The sequence below is a fragment of the Rhinoderma darwinii genome, chromosome 1 (genome assembly GCF_050947455.1).
Source record: "Rhinoderma darwinii isolate aRhiDar2 chromosome 1, aRhiDar2.hap1, whole genome shotgun sequence".
Lineage (NCBI taxonomy): Eukaryota > Metazoa > Chordata > Amphibia > Anura > Rhinodermatidae > Rhinoderma > Rhinoderma darwinii.
The window spans coordinates 172,149,581-172,171,626 of NC_134687.1; the positions used below are offsets into that span (position 1 = coordinate 172,149,581).

A 22,046-nucleotide genomic window follows, 5' to 3' on the forward strand; every position below is an offset into this window, starting at 1 on the left:
ACTTTCCCAGCAAAATTCCCCAAACTGCAAAGGTGTAGAGTGTGTATCAAAAGGGGGATAAGAAACGACACCATTTATCAGTGCGACACTGGCCTGCTTAGGCCTCATGCACACTTCAGTTTTTTCCTTCAGGGTGCTATCCGTTTTTTTCACTGATAGCACCCTGAACCCATTCATTTCAATGAGGCCATGCACACTTCAGTTTTTTTGACGGTCCGTTTCTCCTTTCCGATCCAAAGTAGAGCATGTCCTACTTTGGTCCGGGATTCAGTGACCGTGAGGCCCATGCAAGTCAATGGGGCCGTCAAAAAAACTGAAGGCACACGGAAGGCATCCGTGTGCCATCCGTGTGTGATGGAGCCGTTGCCTAGCAACCGCTGGGCAGGCAGAAAAACATTAGAAAAATATTACACTAATCGGCAGCCACTTGTCTCTATCAATAACTGATAGAGAAAAGAGGCTGCTGATTTAAAAATAAAAAGCATTTCATACGTACCCGGTCGTTGTCTTGGTGACGAGTCCCTCTTCTTCCTCCAGTCCGACCTTCTTTTGTGACGCGGTAGCCCGTGATTGGCTGCAGCGGCGACATGGATTGAACGTTATCGCTGGAGGCCGGACAGGAGGAATGTAAGTATGAACTTTTTTTTTTATTACATTAAAATTGTATTTTCCGCGCACCGAGCATGGTACTGTCACCCTGGACAGCACCATGCTCGGCGTACGGAAACCACACGCCCGCTAAAACGGGTTCACGGACCTGTCAAAAGCGGCCGTGAAAACGGGGACGTAAGTGTGCACGAGGCCTTATAAAGGAATGCTTCAAAGCGTAACACACATTTATGGATTTTTGTTTTTGTTTTTTTACACCATTATCAAATTACCTGATTATGCCCTGATCTCACGAACCGCTCAGAAGTTTACATCGGACATATGTGCCCAAATTATAAACTGAAACACCAGTAATACTCAAACAAAACTACAACCGAGCAAAATCCGCGCTTCAAAATCCAGATTGCGCTCCCTCCGTTCTGAGCCTTACAATGTGCCCAAACAGCAGTTTACTACCACATATATGGCATCGCCATACCCTGGAAAACCCTTTAGACAATTGTTTTTGGCTGTGTGTCTCCAGTGGCACAGGGTGGGCACAACCTATTTGCCACTGAAACTGCATATCTAGTAAAACTTAAATTTTTTACTTTGCAACATCCACATCGCATTCATTTATGGAAAAGACCTGTGGGGTGAAAATGCTCACTACACCCCTTAATAAATGCTTTGAAGGTTGTAGTTTCCAAAATGGGGTCACTTCTGAGGGGTTTATTTTAGTATTTCACATCAGAGCCATGCAATTGTGAACCAATACTTTGTAAGTCGACAAATTAGGCCTCAATTTCGCATGGTACTCTTTCACTTCTGTTCCGTCGAATGTCCAGGAAAAACATTAGGGCCACATGTAGGGTGTTTCTAAAACTGTGAATCACAGCGCAATAATTGGAGAGCTGTCTTTTCATGGTGGCATAAGCTGGGCACCACATATTTTCAGATCTATGGAAAAATTGCCATTATCACTCTGCAACATCGAGTGTACACTCATTTCTGGGAAACACCTGCCCGGTTAACATGCTCACTACACCCCTAGGTGAATACCTTGAGGGGTGTAGTTTCCAAAATGAGGTCACTTCTGGGGAGTTTCCACTGTTTTGGTTCCACAGAGGCTTTGCAAATGCGATATAGCGCCCAGAAACCAATCCAGCAAAATCTGCGCTCCAAAAGCCAATTGGCGCTCCTTCCCTTCTTAGCCCTACTGTGTACCCAAACAGCAGTTTATGACCACATGTGGGGTATTGCCGTACTTGGGAGAAATTGCTTTACAAAAGTTGGGTACTTTTTCTCCTTTATTTGTTGAGAAAATGAAAAATTTTCAGCTAAAGCTATGTTGTCTTGAAAAAAAAAATTTTTTTTTTCTTTTAATTTTCACGTCCAAATTCTGATATAATCTGAAACACCTGTGGTGTCAAAATGCTCACTACACCCCTAGATGAATTCCTCAAGGGATGTAGTTTCCTAAATGGAGTCACTTTTGGGGCGTTTCTACTGTACTGGTACCTTAGGGACTATGCAAATGCGACATAGTTAAAAGAAACCAATCAAGCAAAGTCTGCACTCCAAAAGCCAAATGGTGCTCCTTCCCTTCTGAGCCCTGCTGTGTGCCCAAACAACAGTTTATTATTTTAATACCACATATGGGGTATTTACGTACCCTAGAGAAGTTGCTTTACAGATGTTGGTAGGCTTTTTCTTTATTCCTTGTGGAACTTGTTTTTTTTTTTTTTTTAGCTAAAACTACATCTCATAGGGAAAAATTAAAATTTACAATTTTTACGTCCAAATTCTAATAAAATCTATGAAACACCTGTGGGGTCGAAAGACTTACTACACCCCTACATAAATTCCTTGTGGGGTCTTTTTTTTGCTTTTGTCATCACAAGAACTCTTCAAACTTGAGATGGTGTCTATAATCTAATAAATAGGAGGCCCCAAAATCCTCTAAGTGCTCCATTGCTTCTGAGGCCTGTGCTTCAGTAAATTAGCATATTAGGGCGACATGTGGGATATTTCTAAAAACTGCAGAATCTGGGCAATAAATATTGAGTTGTGTTTCTCTGGTAAATCCTTGGTGTTACAGAAAAAAATGGATGAAAATGAAAATTTTCACTTAGCTTTAATTCCTGTGAAACACCTAAAGGGTTAAGAAACTATCTAAATACTGTTTTGAATATTTTGAGGGTGCAATTTTTCAAATGGGGTGATTAATGGGGGTTTCAAAGCCACTTCAGAACTAAACTGGTTGCTAAAAAAAATAGGCTTTTGAAAAACGATGCCAATCTAAAGTAGACATATGGGAAATGTTAATAACTACTTTGTGTGGTAGAACTATCTGTCTTACAAGCAGGTACATTAATATTTTTACAAATTGTACTTTTTGAAATTTTTCGCTATATTTTGGTGTCTTTCACAATTAAGTACTGAATGTATTGACCACATTTTACCAGTAACATAAAGTCCAATGTGTCACAAGAAAACAATCGCAGAAACGCTTGAATAGGTAAACGCATTCCAAAGTTATTACCATATACAGTAAGACAAGTTAGATTTGAAAAATTAGTCTGTCAGGAAGGTCAAAAGTGGCTGCAGCACGAAGGGGTTAAGAGACAAGGGGGCACTCCCTCCATCTGTAGAAGAAAAAACGATCCATCTCCAGATGAGACCACTCTTCTTTAAGATAAATGTGAAATTGTGTACCTTTTTGACTTTAAAAAAAAAAAAAGGCTTAGATAATTTCTTATAACAATCAAATATCAGCACCTATGTCAATGTATAGAATTCTTGTTTTGAATGTTGATCCAATCTGATCACCACTTGGGATCAGGAGGGAAATTTTTCCCCTTTTAGGGCAAATTGGTTCATGTCTTTTTATGATTTTTTTTTTTTTTTGTTATTTTACCTTACACTCGATCAATTTGGGTAAAATAAAGTTTACCCATATCCTTTCCCCGTCCCTCGGTTGAACTTAGTATGGTTGAAAAAAAGACATATGTCCACTAACTATGATTTTTTTTTTCAGAAGTAACATACACGATACTTATAGGAATAGAGAACAGGTATTGTTTTTATAGGCTTGTCTATCTTGTGTCCTGGTTACATAACCTCCAACTGGCTGCCAAGTGGTACAACTTTTTGTCCACCGTTAAAGTAGGAAGAGCAGATCTGGAGCAGAAACTTCATTAACAAAGTGATTTACTGTGCAGGCTAAAAGAAAATTAGCATTCATGGGCACCTGTATGCTTCTTTATCGGCATGAGAGGTTTTTTTAACAGTAAACAAGAGACCTGCTAATGCAAATCAAATGTCGGCAGACATTATGTTGTTGTTTTTTTTTCAAACTGATGAAAAAGAATAAAAATGAAGATGTTGTGCATAGAAATCAGTTAGCACTATACATTTTTTTAAACTTTCTCTAGAAATATTACCTCAGGATTTTGACATGTAATACTTTTTTTTTTTTTCTGTGTTCTTTGCTGTTTTGCTGCAGGTGGTGATGGAGAGTGGCGAATGGTTGGTGGGGGGAGACCTGCAAGTCCTCGACCACATTTATTGGAGCGATGGATTAGATCAGTACAGGCTTACACCAGCTGAACTGAAGCAAAAGTTTAAAGATCTGAATGCGGGTAAGTTTTATTGTCTTTTTTTTTTTTTTTTCCCCCTTATTATATACAATGCCAAGTAAAGGACAGAAACATGTTTAACATTATAAAAGTGTTATCCCCATTCTTTTGAATGCAACAATAAAATACGTAATGGCTTCTAATGATGCCCTCCTGGCTGGGATACGCTTATGACTTACCTTTTCTTAATCATTATTTTCTGCATACGTGGCCACTTTAACCAAAAAGAATGTTTCCAGAGTCTTTGCTTTTTCCATTACTTTAAGCACTTATTACAAGAAAAACGTGCTTTGACATGGTTATATGTGGCGACCTAGAAATGAAGAAAAGGCTCAATGTAAGTAGGAAATCAGAAGATTCACAGAAATGTTGTTTCGAATCTTCAACAATCCGGTCATTGATCAAAGGCTGACAGAATGCTTTTAGAGACCGTTTTCTTATCACTTTTGGAAATCGAGACTGATGGCTTTTTTTTCTTTCCCGTACGCTCACATTTCCATTTTGTGCAGCAAAATAACAGTATTGCTAACCTCTCTGTAATCACACACGTAGTTTTGATGCAGCTTTTTTCCACAGTTTTTTAGCCAAAGCCAGAAGTGGATCCAAATGGAAAGGAAAAGTATAGTGAGAGTTCGTAATTCTCTGTTTTATATCCACTCCTGTGTTGGATTTAAAAAAACGGCACTGAAGACGGCATGTGTAAGTCCAGTTTAAGGTTCTGTTCACACGGCGGATTTTGCTAGGCGGGTCCCGCCGCAAAATCCGCCGCACAATTATTCCTGCTGTCCGCAGGAAGATTTCTACTCCCATTCACTTCAATTCGAGGTTTGGGCGAAATCCGCCCGAAGATCGGGCAGGACACTTCTTTTGTCTGCTGGCTGAAAAAAAATCATCAAACTTGCGGGGGAATCCGCCACACAAATTCCGCCATGTGAACCGGGCCTAAGGCCGGGTCCAACTGAGATGTAAATGCTGCAAATTGTACCGTGGATTTGTGCAGCTAAAGTCCACAGCAGATTACAGTAGCAGACAAGTGGGTGAAATTTAACAAATCAAATCCACATGCAAAATTATTTTTCCACAAGGAAATTGACCTGTGGTGCAGATTTTTAAATCTGCAGCATGTCAATTTCAGTTGCCGATTGAACATGTATTTTTTGCTTATTTTTCCTATTGACTACAATGGGGAAGAGAAAAATCTTCAATCATATCCGCATGTAATGTAGTGTTGAAGATTTTTTAGATCTACAGATCCACAGCAAAATCAGGAAATGTGTATTTTATTTTTTCTTACCTAGTGTTTGCATATAGCTAACAGCATTTTGGAGAAAACACATGTCCTTCAATAGCAATGTGAAATGTTTATATGTACATGTTTTTTTTTTTTTGTTTTTTTTTTTAAAAATGAGAATTGATATTAGTAGAAATCGTACATCTTTAAGTTATAGCGAGAGGACAAATACATTATACCTCATAATGAACATTATGCTACGGAGGAGGGTGTGACAACGAGATCAAAAGTTCTTAATTAGCCACATTTTTTCATTCTTTTGCACTTTTTATTCTTTTTGGTGCTAAAAAACAGAAACCAGATTTTTTTTGGGAAGTTTGTTGTAAAATAGGAATGTGTATACATAGCATTTTGGCTTGTAACACTTTCTTTAAAACGCAGCATGCTGAAGGTTAGGTGTTTTTTCCAGGCATTTTTTTTCTGTAGACTTCTCAATAAAACTTCAAAAACGCATCGAAAAAAATGACACCAATTAAAAAACCGCCACTTAATCCCTTCCCGACATTTGACGTATCCATACGCCAAAGTCGGGTAGGGGAAGTATGGAATGGGCTCACGGAGTGAACCCGCTCCATACGATGCGGGTGTTGGCAGTTTGTTACAGCCGACACTTCAGCGTAACAAGCGGCATCGCGCTCGAGCGCGATCCTGCCCGTTTAACTTGTTAAATGCTGCGGTCAATAGCGACGGCAGAATTTAAATCATTAGAAAGAGGGGGGCGACCCCCTATAACAGCTCATCCCCCCCCCCGCAATGCAATCGTGAGGGGAAGATGGTTGCTATGGCTGCCTTCATTAGGCCCCCAGGTCCGCCATCTTTGTGCACCTGTTAAGCCTTCCTCTGGCAGGGCTTAATAGATGCCTGTCAGAATCCCGATATACTGCAATACATTAGTATTGCAGTATATCGTGCAAGCGATTCAACGATCGCTGGTTGAAGTCCCCTAGGACTAATAAAAAAAGTAAAAATGAGCTAAATAAAGTTGTGGTTCTTTTTGTGTAAAAAAAAAAAATAATTTAAATTAAAAGTTAAAAAACCCCCCTTTTCCCATTTTCCCCCTAGAGCATAGTAAAAAAATAAATAAACATAATTGGTATCGCCGCATCCGTAAAAGTCTGAACTATTACAATATATCATTATTTAACCCGCACGGTGAACGGCGTAAAAAAAAAAATTGTAAACGTCAGAATCTTTATTTTTTGGTCACCTAATCTGCCACAAAAAATGAAATAAAAAGAGATCAAACCGTGGCATGTACCCCAAAATGGTATTATTAAAAACGACAGCTTATCCTGCAAAAAATAAGCCCTCATACCACTTAATCGAGGGAAAAATAAAAAAGTTGTGGCTCTCGGAATTTGGCAATTTTCTTTTTTACACTTCGTTTTTACTTGTAAAAGTAGTAAAATATAGAAAAAACTATATATATTTGGAATCGCCGTAATCGTATTGACCCACAGAATAAAGGTAACATGTTTTTTTAATTGCACAGTGAATTCCGTAAAAACGGCGCGCAAAAATCATGGAGGAATCGCTGTTTTTTTCATTTTCTACCCCACAAATAATTTTTTCCCGTTTCCTAGTACATTATATGGCAAAATAAATGGTGCTACGAGAAATTACAACTCGTCCCGCAAAAATCAAGCCCTCATAGTACTACATCGACGGAAAAATAAAGACGTTATGGCTTTTGGAAGGTGGGGAGGAAAAAATGAAAATTAAAATCTGAAAATGGGCTGCGGCGGGAAGGGGTTAAAGTAAATCACAGACCTAAAATTTGTTGAAGAAAGAGATGAAACGAACATGCTCCACCTAACCTAATAAACTAGGGAATTGCATTGTAACTTCAAATTTGATCTTTCTCTTTAGTCATCAAAATACAGATTTATTTTGTGATTTAGGAGGCACCTTCCACGCATGCCTGTGGCTTTGTCTGGTGCTCCAACTCTGTCCCCTCAACAGAGAGCTGTGGTTGAGCTGCAGTACCAGAAAGCCACATGAACGACAGCTGATCGGTGTTAAGTTCTGCAGTGAATGTTCTGCAGAGACAAATACTGCATCAAAACTGCATGTGTGTGATCCTGGCCTTAATGTGTTAGCTTATGAGTGCTTGATTCTGGAGATGAGACGCTGATCCATGGATTTTTTTCTGTTTTTTTTTTCCTTTTAATGAGGCAATTGGCATCAACCTCATGGGGCTTTTTGCCTTCCTGTAGATCGACACGGTAGGACTATAGGTTGGATTTGATGGACCTGTGTCTTTTTTCAATCTTATTAACTATGTAACCACTTAATTCCCTGATTTGAGTTTTTTTTATGCTTTACCCCATGTATAAATATATAAAAAACATGTTACGTTTATTCTTCAGGTCATTACGATTCATGATCCTCCTAGTGTCCCTGTTGCTGTAGATACGTCCAGCGAGAGGGGTAAGGCTTCGTTCACATCTGCGCTAGGGCTCTGCTCCGACGTTCCATTTGTGTCTGCCCTAGCGCAGATGTGATCGAAGCCTAAGATGAGCATTTGTTCATGTTATCGCCACTCCTTATCAATAAGAGGGCCTACTTGCTCTCTCATTGTCACATATGGGGGGCTTTTATCTTCTTTCAAGAAAAGGAGTGAGATGATGAGGAGTACATAGGATCATAGCTTGTAATACCGAAATAAAAGTCTGGCTATTTGAGGTGTGCAGTACATAACATCACATTTGTTGGTAAAGGCCATGTTGCATGGAAATATGTTTGTGTTATTGAGAGCGCAAGCTGTTGTTGATGTAGACACATGGTATATATGAACTTTGCACAACTTGATCTACTGTGTGTGTGTGTGTGTGTGTGTGTGTGTGTGTGTGTGTGTGTGTGTGGCGTTGTTCAGACGAGCGTGTCCGTTTTGCGTCTGCAAAAAACAAAATTTATTTCAATCATTTCAGTTCCATGTGGCATCAGTGTGGTTTCCGTATTGCATTAGTGTGCTTTCCATATGGTATCCGTTTTCATGTCCGTGTTTCTCCTCTGCAGTCACTTCCTGGTTTTTTTTCTCCGCATTTCTTTAGCAACTGATGCATGAAACGCAGAACGCACACGGATGTCGTCCGTGTGCTGTCCGGCTTTTTCACGCACTTATAGGCTTCAATGGGAAACATGGTCTGCAAAAATGTAACAAAATAAGACATGCAGTGAGTTTGACGCCACAAACACGCTGCATAAAAAAAACACGCATATGTGAATAGCCCTATTGACTTGCATGGTTCCGTGTGCTGTCCGTTATTTCAACGGACCGCACACGGATGTAAAATACGGTCGTCTGAATAAGGCCTGAGCCTTTGCTCTTATTGCGAGTTATAGGTGCTATTTTTCATTTCTATTCGCCACAAAGTTACATGAAGTCGGTCATGGCTGTAAACTGCACGTTCAGACCGCTGCAATTGTCAGGTAGTCCGCTTGCAGGAAATCTAAAGAGTGGGGGGGTGCGCTCCTTTTTCAAGATGTGTAATCCTTGATTTTCATAAAATTTAATTTCTCGCTTCTAGCCAGATATTTGGTCTCCTCTTCAGTTATGGTGATTTTGTGAAAATATTTAGTAAAATATAATAAAAGATAGTAGAGCAATTGGAAAACTTGAGTTGACCTTGCTGCTATAAATATTTCTATACTGGATTGTGCGGCTGTAAGCAAAACCTTTTACCACATCATTATAAATGTTGCTTTAATTTCTGTCTTGACATTCGTAGAATTATGCCTTTTATACTTAGGTTTCTAGTTTTGTTTATCATACCACAAATATCTGTCGAGTTGAGAATTTGGATGGCGCCTTTTATTTGTTTTTGCCAGCCTGGTTTACATTTTCTGGTTTGTAAATTCTACATGTAAAAAAAGATTTAATATGTCACTTGGTTCCTGCTATCACAATTCATCCCAAGTCTCCCAGCTTTATCTATCACAAACTCCAAAACACATTTCAAGCTCAAATTTCATTAAGCTTACATTTCCATGTATTTTTGGCCCAAGCCAATTAACAGGAAAACCTAACCAAAAATTAAACGTACTTTTATTTTTTTTAATCCGGAAAGTCTCTTCATATTGCATTAGCTGTTTGTTTGTTTTTTATGAACGGTGTTTATGTCCATTTTTTTTAGTATAGGCATTTTTACAAACACGTTTTACCTTTCTAGCAGAGTATTTTATTATAACTAACCCCTGATTTTAGGATATATCTTCTTCTTCTTTTTTTTTTTTTTTTTTTTTTTTTAGTGCTGACACTTTACAGTTTAGCTGTGACATGGGATAAAGTGATTTTGAACATGTGGTCTAATAGGAACATGTGTTGGTATGTGGTTTGCCTCTTAAACACGGACATTCTTCACTCACTTACTTTGTTAGGCTAGCTGTCCATTTTCATTGTTGGGCTGTCTGTCCATTTACCTTATACTGTCACTCTTTGAATGACAGATTTACATTTATATACCATGCAGTGAAAGATGGATTTTTAAAAAATTTTTTTTTTACAAGAACTCTTTTCAGAAGTTCCATGCCAAGGTCAAGCGGTTTTGAGGAGAATATTCACACTGCTAAAGCTTCTGCATTGTCTTAGCCCATGTCTGGAATACTGTAAACCACAAAGTGTGAATGTAGCTGTACGGGGAGACTAAATGCCCCACCAAAAAGCAGGGGTTGAGGTGAATATTAACATTGTTTTGAATGATTGCTTGGCACTTTTTTTTTACACTGGTATTATGAGATGCACTTTAAGAGCTCCCAGAAAATCCTATTTGGTAATTAAGTTTAATTTCTGCCATGTCACATTTCAAGGGATTAGGGCTTAATGGGACAGAGGCAGGGCTTAACAGGACATGAAAGAAAGGCAGCCCTGGTGGGCTTCATTGACAGCCATCGGCACCTCCCGATCCCGTTGTGGGGGGGGGTGAGCTGTCAGAGGGGGCGCCCCCCTCGATTTAATTTCTTAGATGTTGCAATCGTGATTCATCGAAGGGATTAAATGGCCAGGAACAGCGCGATCGATGTTCCTGGCCTTTCGTCCCGGGTCTCAGCTGTAATACACAGCTGATACCCACTTCGTACGGAGCGGGCTCAGCAGGTGAGCCTGCTCCAAACATCATCACCACAACGCAATAGTACGTCGTGGTGCGAATAGGGGTTAACAAGGGGACTGGTAACACCCAGATGTCAACTTATTCACACGTTAAAGGAGGAATTTCAGGAACGGCACAACGCTGAGTTCTAAGAAAATATGTTCCAGACAGGTTATTTAATGGGGAATTCAAGTATTTACTAAAACAGAAGGTGTTTTACTTTCAGGAACAAGATTCTTATAAGTACTGTTGAAAAAAGTTGCTTGTGAATATTACAAATTCATAGCATCAAAAATTATGTAATACTTAAGTGTAAGGTCTCATTCACTCTGATTTACCAAATTTTGACGCATATCATTCATACGTATTTTTTTTAAGCCAAAATTGGTAGTGAATGCAAAATATAAATGTTTCCAATATACTTTTTCTATGTTTAGGTACACTCCTGGTTTTGGAATTGAAAAAAACCTGACTAAGCAAGTGTTAATGGGGCCTCAATTCACAAGACTGCACAGTAATTTGCTTGTGTATGGGTGGGATACCTACAGTACATAGATTCCTAATATCAAGTAAACAGTGTGAACTCGCAATTGTAATGCATGGCAATACTATATTGTGGGGGAAAATAACTTGATTTGAGTAGTACTTGCCTTGAAAAAGACCTTTTATGATATTTAAGAGCTGAAGCATGATGTTTTTGAAATTTGCTCCTGGTGATATCCGACCTATCGAAGTCCGGTCACCCCATCACATCTTATAGACTGCAGACTTTCCTAACTTATTTTCACCAATGTAAGTGTCCCCCTCTTGTATAATAGGAGGGTTTTGTGCATTAAATCTACCCATTACCTGCAGATCACAAAATGACCTTTTATTCCTCAGAATTGACAATGTTTCCAAGTTGGCTGGAAGTCCACACCATAGCGCAAAGAAACATATTTTCTCATGTCTCCTGGACAAGACTCATGAGATATCAAAGTGTTTCACATGAGTAAATAATCCATCCCATTTCTCAGCGAATTGCAGTTTGGCACCTATTTGCATGACTAAATATTTCTTTGCAGCATAGCAGAGTCCTCCAGGGTGAGGATTTGGATGGTCTACAGTTATGAAGAGGATTTTACTGTTCAGGAGTGCCTTAAGCATTTTGGCTTTGTTATATTAGATGTTTTTGCATTATGGTCTACTTGTCAGCAAAGGCAGGTTTATGTTATGTCAATTGTGGTGGTCAGTTCTAGACCGTTGTTTGGATTTAACTCTCAAGTTTAGAAATTAAGTGTTTGTCTAACTATCTCAATGCATTGTAGTGCAGCAGGTTTTCTTCCTTGCTCCACTCAAGACGAATAAGTCACAAACTGTAATCTTTGTCATTACCAGAAATCTGCTGATCCTAATGCCTCATGCACAGGACAGTGTGTGCCGGTCAGGTCCCGTCCATGAACTGTGGAAATATAGGACATGTCCTATCTTTCTACAGATCGGAAAGTCTGGTCCGATTCACCCGCTAAAGTGAATGGGTCCATGGAAACTATCGGGTGCCACTCGGATTCCGTGAAAAACGGCCCTGAATGGCACTCAGTCGTGTGCAACTGCACTTAGTCTTGTCGGCAGAGGAATACTCAAGACCACAATGTGAGCCACGGTGGTGTTAGTAGCCAAGTGTCATAGAAGATTCTACTATAACTGCTAATATCAACATTATACAGTGCTGTTAGTTGATATGTGGGTGGGGCAGATAGCAGTATAAATTAATGGATGGTTTTACCCAATTGAAGAGGACCTGTCACCTCTCCTGATGTCTGTTTTAGTAAATAATTGTATTCTCCATGAAATAATATTGCTGGAACATATTTTCTTCGAGCTCTACGTTGTCGTTCTTCTGCTATTCGTCCTACAAGCTTAGGAATAAATTGACAACTGGGTGTTACCAGTTGGGGTGTGTATTCTATCAGTGCTGACAAAGTGAGACTGTCTAGGGACACGTTCCGTTGACAAGGGGATTTATTCATAAATGTCTATAAGGAATAACAGGAATGGCACAGCGTAGAGTTCTAAGAAAATGTTCAAAATTGTTATTTCATAGGGGATAGAAACATTTACTATAATAGACATGTCAGGAGAGGTATACGGTACACTTTTTTTTTTTTTTTACGTTTTAGGCATTCATGAATTTGTTTACAATTTTTTTGCCCATTGGGATTCATCAGGCATCTTACATTTTTTTCTGTTTTTGGTGAATTTAAGATAAGTGAAGCGATTTTCTTATGTTCTATGGACTGATGAATCAGGTGAAAGGATTCGTTCCTCCCTTATAAGCTGTATGGGTCTAGTATTTGCTAGAAACTTCAGGTGCTGAGGATGCTTCTGCATAATTGTTAAATCAATTTTAGCACTATAAAGTAAAGAAAAACAAGCCACTCCCTTTCTGTCACATTTTATACAACACGTTCCTTTGCTATAATGTATAAAACCCTTTAATAACCTGGATGTGCTGTCGCATGTATAACCTTGTTTTATTTTAAGGACTCTTTTTTTTTTTTTTTTTTTTTTTTTTTTTTTTTTTATAATATCCTATAAACTATAGGAAGTTCACCACCGAATGTTATGGCGTATACTAGTGATGTGGCATAACATTAGGGCTAGTGCACGCTGGAGTTTTTTGACCTGGTAACCCCCACCGCCCACGGTAACCACCACGGGCGGTAATCACTTGCTAGAAAAAGCAGTGGCATGCCCTTTCTTCAGGGGTTTCCATCTCTGACCTCTCATTGACTTCAATGGGCGGCAGAGGTCACGGTTTTTGCCCCCAATGCTCAATGGCCACAGGCGAAAAACGCCAGAAAAAACTCTACAAATGTTCTGCCGGCAGGTCAAAATCTGCCTCAAAATTCCTAAAGCAGAATTTTCCGCCTGCAAAAAACTGTGTGAACAGGAGGGATTAACCTTTTAATCATGGTATTTCTGTAACATTGTAAAAAAATTATTTTCCTCACCATTTTTAAAGTCTTTTTCTGCTCAGATAAATGTGTTGCCGGAAACTGGCTCTTTTGGTGCTTTTACATGGATTTTTAGGGTAGCTCTTCTTGTCTAGCTACTATAAACAGGAATGCTATAACTGGATTTTAACCCCTTAAGGACACAGCCTGTTTTGGCCTTAAGGACACAGCCAATTTTTTTCAAATCTGACTTGTCACTTTATGTGGTACTAACACTGGAATGCTTTTATGTATCCAAGCGATTCTGAGATTGTTTTCTCGTGACACAATGTACTTTGTTAGTGGTAAAATTTAGTCGATATATTCAGTGTTTGTGAAAAACCCCAAAATTAAGAGAAAATTTGCAAAAAATAGCATTTTACAAGACTTAGAACTTCAGCAGCAATTTCTAACGTTTTCAAGAAAATTTCAAAAGGCTGTCTTTTCAGGGACCAGTTCAGTTCTGAAGTGGCTTTGAGGGCCTTATATATTAGAAAGTCCCCATAAATCACCCCATTTTAAAACCTAGACCCCCTCAAAGCATTCAAAACAGCATTCAGAAAGTTTCTTAACCCTTCAGGCGTTTCACAGGAATTAAAGCAAAGTGGAGGGGACATTTTAAAATGTTCATATTTTTTTGGGCCAAAATTCATTGTTAATAAAAATTTCTTTAACACAGAAGGTTTTATTAGAGAAACGCAACTCCATATTTATTCCCCAGATTCTGCAGTTTTTAGAAATACCCCACATGTGGCCCTAGTGCGCTACTGGCCTCAGAAGCAAAGGAGCACCTAGTGGATGCCAGTGCCATGTCGTGTTTGCAATGCCCTAGAGGGACCAAAAGAGTGGGAACCCCCCAAAAGTGACCCATTTTGGAAATTGCACCACTCAAGGAATATTTCTAGGGGTATGGTTAGCATTTTGATTCCACATGTTTTTTGCAGAATTTATGGGAATTATGCCGTGGAATTGAAAATCTAAATTTTTTCTAATAAAATGTAGTTTTAGCTCATATTTTTACAATAGATAAAGGAGAAAAAGCACCCCAACATTTGTAAAGCAAACTCTTCTGAGAACAGCAATACCCCATATGTGGTAATAGACTGCTGTTTGGACACACGTCAGGGCGGAGAAAGGACAGAGCGCCATTTGACTTTTGGAGCTCTAGTTTTGCTGGTATGGTTTGCGGTGCCATGTCACATTTGCAAAGCCACTGAGGGGCCAAAATAGTGCAAACCCCGCAAAAGTGATCTCATTTGGGAAACTACACCCCTCGTGGAATTTATCTAGCGGTATAGTGAGCATTTTGACCCCACTGTTTTATTTTTTTGCTGAATTTATTGGAATTAGGCAGTGAAAATTAAAATCGACATTCTTTCCACTAAAATGTTGAATCTTTTTCATTTTCACAAGGAATAAAGGAGAAAAAGCGCCCCAACAATTGTAAAGCAATTTCTCCTGAGTACGGCAATACTCCATATGTGGTTATAAACTGCTGTTTGGACACACAGCAGGGCTCAGAATGGCAGGAGTGCTACTTGGCTTGTAGATTTTGGTTGATTGTTTTTTGGGCGCCATGTCGCATTTGCAGAGCCCCTTAGGTACAAGTACACTAGAAACCCCTGAGAAGTAACTCTATTTTGGAAACTATACCCCTCAGGATAATTATCTAGGGGTGTAGTGAGCATTTTGATCGTTTTGCAACCAATTTTTTTCCCACAAGGGGTAATAGTAGAAAAAACAACTCACAATTTGTTACCCAATTTCTCCCGAGTACGACAATACCCCATGTGTGGCCCTAAACTGCTGTTTGGGCACATGGCAGTGCTCAAAATGGAAGGAGCGCCATTTGGCTTTGAGCGCAGATTTTGCTGGACTGGTGTACGGGCGCCATGTCTCATTCGCAGAGCTCCCTTAGGTACCAGAGTAGAGTGTAAAACCCTGAGAAGTGACCACATTTTGTAAAATACACCCCTCAAGGCATTTATCATTTGCCTCGACATATGACAGGGCTTAGGAGTGAAAGGTGCATGTGAGGCCTAGTTTGGTGATTTCCGCAGCATTAGCCCACAATGGCAGGGCTCGGGTTAAATAGTAAAACAAAACCCCAAGTAGTGACCCCCATTTTGGAAACTGCACCCCTCAAGGAATTTTTTTTTAAGGGGTGTAGTGAGCATTTTGACCACACAGTTTTTTGTTTTTTATTAGGAATGAATAAAAGTGAAAATTGCAAGTTTCCACAGGTATATGCCATTTTAGTGCACAATATGTTGTGCCCAGTTCGTGCCACTGAAGACAAACCTCAAACTGTTAAGCGGGTTCTCCCGGGTATGACTATGCCATATATGTGGACGTAAACGGCAGTTTGGGCACACTGCAGGGCTCAGAATGGAGGGAGCGCCATTTGTCTTTTGGAGCGCAGATTTTGCTTGGGGTTTGTTTGGGGTTTTGCTGGTATTTGAGTTTATATTGTGGGGGCATATGTAAGCTGTGTGGAGTACATCAGGGTATAATTAGAGGGTATAATCGGTAAATAAATAATAATTCATAGATGTGTGGCCGGTGTCGCACTGATAAATGGTGCCAGATCCGCTTTTGAAACACTGCACATTTTGCATCGCCATATTCTGAGAGCCGGAACTTTTCTATTTTTTTCTCCACCGGAGCTGTGTGAGGGCTTATTTGTTGCGGGACAATCTGTAGATTTCATTGGTACCAATTTTGGGGTACATGTGATTTTTAATTTACTTTTTATTTAATTTTTTGGCAGGTGACCAAAAACCAGCGATTCTGAAGTTTTTTTTATTCATTCTTTTTACGGCGTTGGCCATGCGTTATGAATGACCATCTTACTTTATTTTGCGGATCGGTACGGCGATACCATATGTATATAATTTTTCTTATGTTTTGCAGGGTCTGCACAATAAAATCACTTTTGTTTCAAATAATTAATTTTTTGTATCGCCATATTCTGAGAGCCATAACTTTTTTTTTTTATTGTTCTGTCAAAAGCTGTGGGAGGGCTTGTTTTTTGCGGGACCGGCTGTAGTTTTTAATGGTATAATTTTGGGGTACATGCAACTTATAGATCCCTTTTTTTTAAATTCTGTTTTGGGAGGGGTAGTGACTAAACAGCGATTCTGGAATTGTTTTTTATTTTTTACGGTGTTCACCGTGCAGGTAAAATGGCGTGATATTTTTATAGTTCGGGTCGTTACGGATGCAGTGATACCACGTGTGTGTACTTTTTTGAATGTTTTCCATTTTTTCCTATAATAAAAGACCTCTTATGGGAAAAAAGGCGGTTGTAGTGTTTTTTAACGTGAAGCTTTTTCATTTTTTTTTACTGCCTTTTTATTAACTTGTTTTAACTTTTTGTTTTGTCCCACTAGGGGACAGGCATGAAGCCATGATCGCTATTCTAATACACTGCACTACCTACATAGTGCAGTGTATTAGAGCTGTCTGCTATTCACTGACAGCAAGCCTATTAGGCTTCGCCTCCCGGCGGGGCCTAATGGTCTTCCGTACTAGGAAGCCATTGTTGGGCTACAGTTGCCATAGCAACCATAGGGTGCACTCTAACCACCTGGATGCAGCGATCGCTGCATCTAAAGGGTTATTCGGCCGGATCGGAGCCTAACTCCGGTCTTGGCCGTTAGAGCAGGATGTCAGCTGTGACAAACAGCTGACACGCGCACCCGCGGCAACCATCATGGTTGTCGACAGGCTAGAAGCCACTTAGATGCAGCGATGGTTTTGATCGCTGCATCTAAGGAGTTAATCGGCTGGATCGGAGCCTAGCCCTGGTCCTGGCCGTTGCAGTGGGGTGTCGGACAGCCGACCGGGTGACCGCCTTTAGCCAGAGCACACTGGTACGTCCCAGTGCCTTAAAGCTCTGCAATACAGGACGTACCGATGCGTCCTGGTGCAGTAAGGGGTTAAAGTCTACAGTAATTTGTTTACCTCAATTGACATTTATACTGCAAAACCCCTTAAAGTGGTGTTTTACCTCTTGTTCTTATAGATGCAGTCTTTGCCTTCCAGCTGCGTAACCCTGTCCACAATGGACATGCACTACTGATGCAAGATACCCACAAACAGCTACTTGAACGGGGCTATCGACGGCCAGTGCTTTTGCTTCACCCACTGGGAGGATGGACAAAAGATGATGATGTTCCTTTGATGTGGCGTATGAAACAACATGCTGCTGTCCTTGAAGAAGGTGTGCTTGACCCAGAGACAACAGTGGTAGCCATCTTTCCATCACCTATGATGTATGCTGGTCCAACAGAGGTAAATTGTGTGGCCTATCATTTCATCGATGCTCATATTTCGGCTTTGTGTGCCCTCTCCTCAAAGATTTGGGAATCCCTGTTAGGATTCGTTCGCATCGGCTCTTGGGTCCCGTTCCGTTTGAGTTTTCCGTCAGAACGGGACCCTGACTGACACAAATGGAAACCATAGGTTGAAATCAATGGTGACTGATCCGGTGCCAATGATTTTTGTTTGTCTCTGTTGTGCAAGGGTTCCGTCGTTTTGATGGAATCAAAAGCATAGTTGTGGTGATGGAAACGGAAACCTATTATTTCCGTTTGTGTCCGTCAGGGCTCCGTTCTGATGGAAAGCTCAGTCGGAACGGAGCCCTGACGCAGATGTGAATGAAGCCTAAAATTGTTGTCTCCAAAGAGAAAATCTGTCTTATCATTATAGTCTTGACAAGTCGTGTGATAACATAAGTTCTTTAAACTTTTAGAATTTTTGAAGCGAATAAAGATAGAAAGAATGATGTGTTTTAGGAGTTATTTTGGGTTTCATTCATTAATGCTTCAAGCCAATGCGGCGCTGCCCCCACAAAAGAGGTCAGGTGCTAAAACTATGGTATTTCCTCTGGGGAAAAAAGTAACAAGCCGCCATATGACTAAGTTAATTTTTGCAAAGATTATAAGGTCACTAACAAATTTTTTCCCACAGAGAAGCACTGAAGTTCGGTGCCAGTGGTGGTGTTTTTGTGACTTGCACTCCATATCGTGCTGCTGTGGAGCCCTATCCTTAGAGTGAAGAAAATAAATATTTGACTGCTAATAATAATCATAATGAATTCTTTAGTAACTTTTTTTTTTTTGTGTGTACATGTAGATATATCTATTATATTGAACGGAACAGTAACACCTGAGCATTTGCTTTTTCCCACCCAGTTTTTAGCTCCACAGTCCGTTGCCAGTTAACCCCTTCCCTCTTTAGCCACTTTTGACCTTCCTGACAGAGCCTCATTTTTCAAATCTGACATGTGTCACTTTATGTGGTAATAACTCCGGAATGCTTTCACCTATCCAAGCGATTCTGAGATTGTTTTCTCGTGACACATTGGACTTTATGTTACTGGCAAAATTTGCTCGATATGTTCAGTATTTAATTGTGAAAAACACCAAAATTTAGCGAAAAATTGCAAAAATTAGCATTTTTCTCAATTTAAATGTATCTGCTTGTAAGACAGGCAGTTATAATACACAAAATTGTTGCTAATTAACATCCCCCATATGTCTACTTTAGATTGGCATCGTTTTTTGAACATCCTTTTATTTTTCTATGACCTCACAAGGCTTAGAACTTTAGCAGCAATTTCTCACATTTTCAAGAAAATTTCAAAAGGCTATTTTTACAGGGGCCAGTTCAGTTGTGAAGTGGTTTTGAGGGCCTTATATATTAGAAACCCCAAAAAAGTCACCCCATTTTAAAAACTTCACCCCTCAAAGTATTCAAAACAGCATTTAGAAAATGTCTTAACCCTTTAAACATTTCACAGGAATTAAAGCAAAGTAGAGGTGAAATTTACAAATTTCATATTTTTCTGCAGAAATACATTTTTAATACAATTTTTTTTATAACACAGAAGGTTTTACCAGAGAAATGCAACTCAATATTTGTTGCCCAGTTTTTGCAGTTTTAGGAAATATCCCACATGTGGCCGTAGCGTGCTACTGGACTGAAACACCGGCCTCAGAAGCAAAGGAGCACCTAGTGGATTTTGGGGCCTTATTTTTGTTAGAATATATTTTAGGCACCATGTCAGGTTTGAAGGGCTCTTGTGGTGCCAAAACAGTCAAAATCCCCCAAAAGTGACCCCATCTGGGAAACTAGACACCTCAAGGAAATTATCTAGGGGTGTAGTGAGCATTTTCACCGCACAGGTTTTTTACAGAAATTATTGGAAGTAGGCCGTGAAAATTAAAATCAACATTTCTTCAAAGAAAATGTAGGTTTAGCGATTTTTTTTCTCATTTCCACAAGGACTAAAGGAGAAAAAGCACCGCAAAATTTGTAAAGCAATTTCTCCCGAGTAAAACAATACCTCACATGTGGTAATAAACGGTTGTTTGGAGACACGGCGTGGCTGAGAAGGGAAAGAGCGCCATTTGGCTTTTGGAGTTCACATTTAGCAGGAATGGTTTGCGGAGGCCATGTCACATTTACAAAGCCCCTGAGGGGACAAAACAGTGAAAACCCCAAACAAGTGACCCCATTTTGGAAACTATAACCCTTGAGGAAATTATCTAGGGGTATAGTGAGCATTTTGACCCCACAGGTTTTTTGCAGAAATTTTTGCAAGTAGGCTGTGAAAATGAAAATCTACATTTTTTCAAATAAAATGTAGGTTTAGCTAATTTTTTCTCATTTCCAGAAGGACTGAAGGAGAAAAAGCACCACAATTTGTAAAGCAATTTCTCCCGAGTAAAACAATACCCCACATGTGGTAATAAACGGCTGTTTGGACACACGGCAGGGCTTAGAAGGGAAAGAGCACTATTTGACTTTTTGAGATCACATTTAGCAGGAATGATTTGCGGAGGCCAGGTCACATTTGCAAAGCCCCTGAGGGGACAAAACAATGAAAACGCCCAAAAAGGGACTCCATTTAGGAAACTACACCTCTTGAAGAATGCATCTAGGGGTGTAGTGAGCATTTTGACCCCACAGATGTTTCATAGAATTTATTAGAATTAGGCAGTGAAAATAAAAACAGTCCTTTTTCTTCAATAAGACGTAGCTTTAGCGCAAATTTTTTCATTTTCTCAACAAATAAAGGAAAAAAAGAACCCAACATTTGTAAAGCTATTTCTCCCGAGTACGGCAATACCCCATATGTGGTCATAAACTGCTGTTTGGGCAAACGGCAGGGCTCAGAAGGGAAGGACCGCCATTTGGAGTGCAGATGTTGCTGGATTGGTTTCTGGGCACCTGTGGGCCCAAAACAGTGGAAACCCCCCAGAAGTGACCCCATTTTGTAAACTACACCCCTCAATGCATTTACCAAGGGGTGTAGTAAGCATTTTAACCCTGCAGGTGTTTTGTAGAAATTAGTGTGCGCTCAATGTTGCAGAGTGAAAATGGGATTTTTTTCCATAGATATGCCAATATGTGGTGCCCGGCTTGTGCCACCATAACAAGACAGCTCTCTAATTATTATGCGGTGTTTCCCGGTTTTAGAAACACCCTACATGTGGCCCTAATCTTTTGTCTGGACATATGACAGGGCTCAGAAGTGAAGAGTACCATGCGGAGTGGAGGCCTAATTTGGCGATTTACAAAGTATTGGTTCACAACTGCAGAGGCTCAGATGTGAAATAATAAAAAGAAACCCCTGATAAGTGACCCCATTATGGAACTGCACCCCTCAAGGCATTTATTAAGGGGTGTAGTGAGCATTTTCACCCCACAGGTCTTTTCCATAAATGAATGCGCTGCGGATGGTGCAAATTAAAAATTTATATTTTTCCCTAGATATGCCATTCAGTGGCAAATATGTCATGCCCAGCTTATGACGCTGGAGACACACACCACAAAAATTGTTAAAAGGGTTCTCACGGGTATGACGGTGCCATATATGTTGAAGGAAACTGCTGTTTGGGCACGCTGTAGGGTTCAGGGCCGAGGGAGCACCGTTTGGCTTTTGGAGAGCGGATTTTGCTTGGTACTATATTTGTTTGAGTATTGCTGGTGTTTTATAATGTGGGGGTACATGTAAGCGGGGCGGAGTATATAAGGGGCATAGTCAGGTGGTATAAAAAAATAAAAATAATCCATAGATGTGTGTTACGCTGTGAAGCAATCCTTTCTGCACAGGCCGGTGTCGCACTGATAAATGGTGTCATTTCTTATCCCCCTTTTGGTCCACACTCCGCGCCTTTGTAGTTTGGGGAATTTTGCTGGGAAAGTATTATCCTGGTATAATACGGGCACCGTCGCTTCCATCGGATATGATTGGGCCCTCCCTTCCTGGTTCCCTAATTTTAGGTCCTTGATAAATCGCCTCTTGAAACAGAAGAAATGTTCTCCTCGGGCACAACTGCATATTTTTTTATTTCCTGACTTATTGGAGCCATAACTAATTTTATTTTTCATAGACGTAGCGGTATGAGGGCTGGTTTGTTGCGGGACGAGCTGTAGTTATTATTGGTAC

At 40.0% G+C, this 22,046-nt stretch overlaps 1 protein-coding gene across 2 annotated transcripts in view; it reads left to right on the forward strand.

The window, feature by feature from the left end:
- PAPSS1 (3'-phosphoadenosine 5'-phosphosulfate synthase 1) overlaps window positions 1–22,046 on the forward strand; it is a 113,627-nt gene that overhangs the window by 67,982 nt on the left and 23,599 nt on the right. For both annotated transcript variants that reach the window (XM_075860591.1, XM_075860592.1), the window contains 2 exons: window positions 4,097–4,232; window positions 17,613–17,881. In XM_075860591.1, the coding sequence (XP_075716706.1) occupies window positions 4,097–4,232; window positions 17,613–17,881 (405 nt within the window). The remainder of the gene's footprint in view (window positions 1–4,096; window positions 4,233–17,612; window positions 17,882–22,046) is intronic.